The 7123-nt window shown below is 35.4% G+C and overlaps 1 protein-coding gene across 1 annotated transcript in view; it reads left to right on the top strand.

Moving 5' to 3' along the window:
• ACAD11 (acyl-CoA dehydrogenase family member 11) overlaps positions 1 to 7123 on the top strand; it is a 93607-nt gene that overhangs the window by 28891 nt on the left and 57593 nt on the right. The window contains 3 exon segments of the mRNA XM_007451695.1: positions 4216 to 4357; positions 4937 to 5058; positions 6966 to 7072. Of these exon segments, the coding sequence (XP_007451757.1) occupies positions 4216 to 4357; positions 4937 to 5058; positions 6966 to 7072 (371 nt within the window).

Genomic DNA, 7123 nt, shown 5'->3' on the forward strand with positions numbered 1-7123 from the left:
GGGGGGGGGGGTTCTGACACAGGGTCTGGGGTGTCCAGAAGCTTGAATTAGCCTGCTAGTGAACAGGGCTGTGGCCAGGCTTGTCCCAGGGCAGGGTCTCTGGCCTCTTGGTAGATGGGCTGTGTCTGCAGGCTGCCAGATTGTGGTTTTCTTGCATCTAGTCCCTGCCCACTGGTAGCTGGAACTAGGTCCTGGGCCCTCTGGTAGGCAGGGCCATGTCCAGAGGCAGCTGTGGTCTTAAGGCAGCCTATCTGCTGATGGGTGAGGCTGTGTCCTTGCCAAGTTAGTTGCTTGGCTTGAGGTGTCCCAGCACTGGCGACTACGGGCTGTTGGGCCAGGGCAGGGCTGGGTCCTGGGGGTAATAAGCCAGAGGGGAGGATTCCACAATGGTGCCTGCCAACATCAATGTCCATATGGTAGAAGGAGCTCCCAAGAATGGCTGCCACCAGTGTCTGTGGCCCCAGGGTGAGCTGCAGTTGCCTCCTGCCTCTCTGGGAGACTCTCCAAGACCAACAGGTAGGTCTGTCCCAGGCTCCTATCAAATTATGGCTTATATTTTGGGTCCTGGAGTGTGTGAGATTTTTTGTGCACCCTTTAAGAGTGAAGTCTCTGTTTCCCCCAATCCTCTGGGACTCTCAAAATTAAGCACCACTAGCCTTCAAAGCCAAATGCACTGGGGGCTCATCTTCCTGATGTAGGACCCCCAGAATGGGGAGCCCAACGTGGGGCTCAGACCTCTCACTCCTGTGGGAAAACCTCTGCAGTGTAATTATTCTCCAGTTTGTGGGTCATTCACCTGGGGTTATGGGACTTGACTATATTGTGAGTCCACCTGTCCTACCCACCCCATTGTGGTTCCTTCTTTATGTTTTTAGTTGTAGAAGATCTTTTCTGGTTGGTTCTGGTCTTTTTCATTGATGGTTGTTCTGCTTATAGTTGTTATTTTGGTGTGCTCCTGAGAGGATGTGAATTCATGGTCTTTCTACTCTGCTGTCTTGAGTGATCTCTGCATGAAAATTGTCACTCTTGAGCAGCTGGGTTTTTTTGCTTTGTTTTGAAGTACAGTTGATTTGTAATATAATGTTAGTTTCAGTTTCGGATGTAAAGCATTGTCATTCAGGGTTTTTGCAGATTATACTCCATTATAGGTTATTATAAGATAATGGGTATAATTCCCTGTGCAATACAATATATCCTTGTTGCTTATCTGTTTTATATATAGTAGTTTGTATCTGTTAATCCCATACCCCTAATTTGTCCCTCTCCCCTCCCCTTTCACCTTTGTAACCACAAGTTTGTTTTCTATATCTGTGAGTCTGTTTCTGTTTTGCCTATGCATTCATTTGTATTATATTTTAGATTCCACATGTAAATGATATCATACAGTATTTGTCTTTGTCTGACTTATTTCACTAAGCATAATATTCTCTAGGTCCATCAATGTTGCTACAAATAGCAATATTTCATTCTTTATTATGGCTGAGTAATATTCCATTGTGTATATACCACATCCTCTTAACCCAATCATCTGTTGATGGGCACTTGGAAGCAACCCAGGTGCAGCTGGTTTGTTTTTAATCTACATGCACTATAAACATTGTGACTGATTATGCTACATACTTTATTTTGTCCATAGAAAACTCAGAGCAAATTCTGCTGTCAACACTAAAAACTATATATCAATATGACCTGTGACATTTAATTTTATGTAATAACCTACTCTTAGCTTTATCACTTTATTAAAAATTATTATATTTTTTCCTACCTCCTTCATCTATTGTCAGTCCTACTGTATTGCATGTGTTTCTTTTGTTTTGAAAAGGTAATATACATACATATTAATAAAATTCAAGGGGCTTCCCTGGTGGAGCAGTGGTTAAGATTCTGCCTGCCAATGCAGAGGACACAGGTTCGATCCCTGGTCCAGGAAGATCCCACATGCCGCGGAGCAACTAAGCCCATGCACCACAACTACTAAGCCTGCGCTCTAGAGCCCGCGAGCCACAACTACTGAGCCTGTGCACCACAACTACTAAAGCCTGTGTGCTCTAGGGCCTGTGTGCCACAACTACTGAGCCCGCATGCCACAACTACTGAAGCCTGTGTGCCTAGAGCCCATGCTCCACAACAAGAGAAGCCACTGTGATGAGAAGCCCACGCACCACAATGAAGAGTAGCCCCCGCTCACCACAACTAGAGAAAGGCCGTGTGCAGAACGAAGACCTAACACAGCCAAAAATAAATTAAAAATTAAAAAAAAATTCAATATGGCAAAAAGCATACCTAGAAAATAAAACTCAAGGTAGAAGATAATCAAAACAATGAAAAGCTTCAGTTGTGCTGAGGTTTCAGAAAAACTCTCAGAAATCATTTTAAGTTCTTTAGCAACAAAATGAATTAGTAAATGTTCACCTCATCCACTAGAAGTTATGCTATGCTTTTTATAGCTCTGTACACAAACATGAATAGACAGGATTCTAATAAACCATTGTTAATTAATTTATACTAACTGATAATTTGATGAACCATCAGCTTTTCTCACTGGCTATTGTTTTATAGCTTTGTGGGTAATTACTTTTAAAATGTTTCAGATTTCTTGAAACTTAACTCCAGGGAAAATTCCCAATTTTCAATTAAAAAAAGCTAAACATTTATAGCATAATTAAGTATATCATCTTTTCTTTGGACGTCAAGAGCACAGAAAACAAACAGAATGGTATAGAGAAAAATGCGTCCAATCCCTTTTTTAAGCAAATTTAACAAATCTAGCTAATATAGTAACTTATAATTCAATATAACCACAACCATAAAAAGTCTTATGAAGTCAAATCATAGAGGAAGCAGTGATCAATTTTTCCATAGTCATAATGGTAAATTTTTTATTGTCTGCTATATGCCAGGCTCTGTACTTATTCATTGAATAAATACATTTTGGCCACCTACTGTATGTCAGGTACTTCACAGCTAGACACTGGTAAACAAAATGGACATGTTACCTGCTCTTATTTCATCTTCACACTAACTCTATGCAAGAGGTGTATGTTATGGCTGCAAAACTTGAGAATCAGAAAGGTTAACTAGCTCGTCCAGAATTACACAGCCAGTAAATGGTGGAGCTAGGACTTGAATACAGGTCTGTGATTCCAAAGACCACATTTTTCCTTAAAGCTACAATAATGTGTTCAAGTGTGCGAGAGAAGCAAGGGAGTGCAAGCACACACAAAGTTACATAAAGGCATGAAACCCAGTAACTTGCATTGCCTAAGTGAGCTTTGCTGTTTTATCTGGCTTAGATAACCTTCTCTAGATTATATTGCAACAGCCTCCTCATTGCCTCCCCTACAGTCTATTCAAAACATAGCAGCTAGAGTGACCTTAAAATACAAATCCTATCATATCACCCCTCCCGTACAGAACCCTCCATTGGAGTGTCTCCTGCCATATTCCATCCCTCCTGCCTCAGTCCCTTGAAGTAACCATAGCCATTGCTATCAGTTTGGTGTATATTCTTTCAACTTTGTGTATTCATTTGTACCCTTTTTATTTAAACAAATAGGATCATACTATGCATATTATTTTACAAATTGCCTTTTCCCCTTGTATTTGCAGTTGAATGTCCTGTGTTCTTAACATAAAGCTATATAGTCCCTTGATACATATTGTTACAAAATAGAATGAGGAAAGCTTTCCGTGTTATTGGTTCCAAATTATACAACTCTTTTATCATGTTGCTATATAATGGTGGATTTTGTATTCATAAAACAAACAGCATCTTTTATAACAATTATAGTTTTATATCTATAGCATGAAATAACTTACTTTAAAAAATTACTATTGTCATAAGAGTGTAATATTTGTTATGTTGTAAGATTCATTACCAGAGAATAGATTCTTAAATTATAAGTAATTGTTAGAATTTCTTCTTTACTATAGTTACTCCCAGTTGAAACTTTTCAACTGCTTTTGCCTCCGTTCATTAGTAGACATGTTAAGGCTGTGTAAAGTAAAATGCAGAGCTGTTGGCCAGCGATGGAACCAGGGGACTTGGCTCTATTTGATAAATGAAATGTGCCGCTGTGGGTAAAGACTGCAAACTACAGCCTCACATTTGCTTTTGATGGAAAATATGATTTTCAATATATTCTATTTCATTCATCTCCTTATTTTAGTTGTTTTGGATTTAATATATTAAAACCTTTTTATTTTTAATTACAGTCTCGAGTTGTAGCTGTACTAGATTGGGAGCTTTCAACCATTGGTCATCCTCTGTCAGACTTGGCTCATCTCTCTGAGTTCTACTTTTGGCCAAGGACCATTCCATTGTTAAGTCAAAGTCCTCATTTGCAAGAAAACAGAGGTATGAAAACATAATGTTGCCTAAATTGCTATTAATATAAAATTATATTTATTTTTCTTCATAATTAATAAAAAGATTATATTGCAATCTTAGATAAATAGCTTTTGTTTCTTGAAATGTTTTTAAATCATTTTATTCTATCGGTTTTTTTGAATGTATCTTTCCACTTCTAGTAAGTTGTTACAAAATATAATCATTTGTATATAATGTTCTTTTGGAAATCAACATTTAGAGCATATTTTGTTATATGGATTATAATTATATGGATCATAATGTTTTAATTATAATATATTTTATTATTATATATAATTAATAATATAATATATTATTTATATTATATAATATAATTTATACTATATATAAGTAATATAAGTAATAATATATTATTAGATTATATTATAGTTAATATTTTAATTATAATATTATAATTATATAGATTATAATGTTTTGTTATATGGATTAATGTTTTGTTATATGGATTAATTTTATGTTCAGTTTTATAGTTATATGCAATATGACATTTTAAAATATTCATCATGACATTCTTATTAAAGTTTATAGTATGTACTGTTTTTATAGGGGTACCATCAGTGGAAGAACTGATTTCAATATATTGCCGCTACAGGGGAATTAATTCTAATCTTCCTAACTAGAATTTCTTTCTTGCCCTTTCATATTTTAAAATTGCTGGAATAGCACAGGTAATTAATTTTTTAACATGTGTTTAACCATTACTTATTGATGTACTGTTGACAATATTTTTGATCTTTGGGGGTTTTATATTCCTTTTTTTGTTTTTTTGTTTTTCTTTTTGGCCACATCATGGCTCTGCTTGTGGGATCTTAGTTCCCCTACCAAGGATTGAACCCGGGCCCCCGGCACTGAAAGCACAGAGTCCTAACCATTGGAACACCAGGGTATTCCCTTATTTTCTTATCTTTAGATCAATTTAGTTTCCATAATAACAAATACCAGACATGGATAAAACATAAATCCAGAGTTTACAGAATAGGAATTTGGCAAGGGAAAAATTTGAGTAGCAAAATGTGTTATCACTTCTTGGTATAATAAACCAAAAAGATGGAAGAAGGGAGAGAGAAAGACATAATAACAAAAAGAGAAAAAGCATGTGAGAATTGGTTATTTCCTGAATATCCAATATAAGAAAGAGTTAAACTCCTTATATGATATCTGATTCAGATTATAAAACCCTATTAATCAGAGCTGATGATGAAGGAATTATCATTGTATTTCCCAAAGCCAGCACAGTACCTAGCATATAGAGCCTCTTAATTATGTGTTTGAGTGAGTAGATAAGCTCACTCAAACACATAATTAATAAATTGTCCATTTTCCATTTTCTAATAATGTGATAGTTATGTGATAAATTTTGAGAGAAAACTGAACATAAATTCAGTTTTTTAAATTTATAGTTTAGACAAATGCATTCTTCATTATACTAACTCAGGTCCCTTATACTTTGAGTCTTAGTTTATTTAAGAAATTGAGATGCTTCATCTCTGGTAAGGGGTTAGGGCTTGGAGGAAGAACAAGTAAATAAGAGATTTTAGAAACAAAAAAGAATGGGAAAAGAAGGATTAACGAAAATTATGGTTATTTTTCCCTGTCCTCAGAGTTCATGCTGTCCTCCAATAACTGAAATGTCTAGGAAATAGTTGTCTTACATCTCATCCTGTAGTTTAGAATCATATTAATCATATTAATCATATTAGTTAATCATGTTGATTGGATGCATTTCTCAAAATAGGGTATATGGTATGTTTCTATATCTGTCAATTTCCAAAGTGAGATAACAGATAGGCTTTGAATTTAAAATGTATTTTCATTTCAAATAAAAGCTTGACGTGGTTTATGATTGAAATTAATATGTATGTCATAAACTATGTAGTTAGTAGCCTTAGAGATGATCATAAACATTCCATTCTAACTAGAAATGTGAAATTGGAAATGACGGAAAGACTGCTACAGTGTTTTATTGTACAAAGAATTATATAAAGAAATAAACTAATGAAATTCAGTTGATTGTGTTTGGGACAGGGAACAGGAGAGTATATTATGTTGGAAACACAGAACATGGAGAATTAAGAAAGAAAAACAGATGAGCATTCAACTAACACTGTTCAAAGGAGAATAATTTCACCTAAATTAGGGGTCCAAAAAATGAGATAAAATATTCTTAGAAGTCTCTCATTGCCTTCTCTTTGGTTTTACAGTTTTTAATTTTATTTTGGTTTCTTTAGATTTTTTTTTTCTCCACTGTGAAGGGAGAGCAATGATCTTTAGAGGTGATATAACTTGCCAATTTGGTATCTTTAGTAACAGCTAAACTCATTTTAAAGTTTGGTTTTATTTCCAGTTATAATTCTGTTATGATGAGAGTATGTTAACCAAATGATACAAGTGTAATTCTTTAATTTGGAGTGGTATAATTATGCCTGCATGTAAATTAATAGAACTGATAGCCTGATTTATATCTTAGTACCTTGTAAGTTTAGTGATTCACGTAGCTGGGAAACTGTGGAAAGACTGGATAGTTGAAGAATAGTTTTCCATGAATTTTAATCACTTTGTATTAATTTACTTATAGGGAGTATATAGTAGATATCTTCTGGGAAATAATGAATCTGAAAGTAGCTTTCAGTTTGCCAGTATTGCGCACCCTCTGGCAGAAACTGGATTACAACTCTCAAAAAGGTAAGCAAGGGCTTCCCTGGTGGCGCAGTGCTTGAGAGTCCGCCTGCCGAT

The sequence above is a fragment of the Lipotes vexillifer genome, unplaced genomic scaffold (assembly GCF_000442215.2).
Source record: "Lipotes vexillifer unplaced genomic scaffold, Lipotes_vexillifer_v1.1 scaffold1271, whole genome shotgun sequence".
NCBI lineage: Eukaryota > Metazoa > Chordata > Mammalia > Artiodactyla > Lipotidae > Lipotes > Lipotes vexillifer.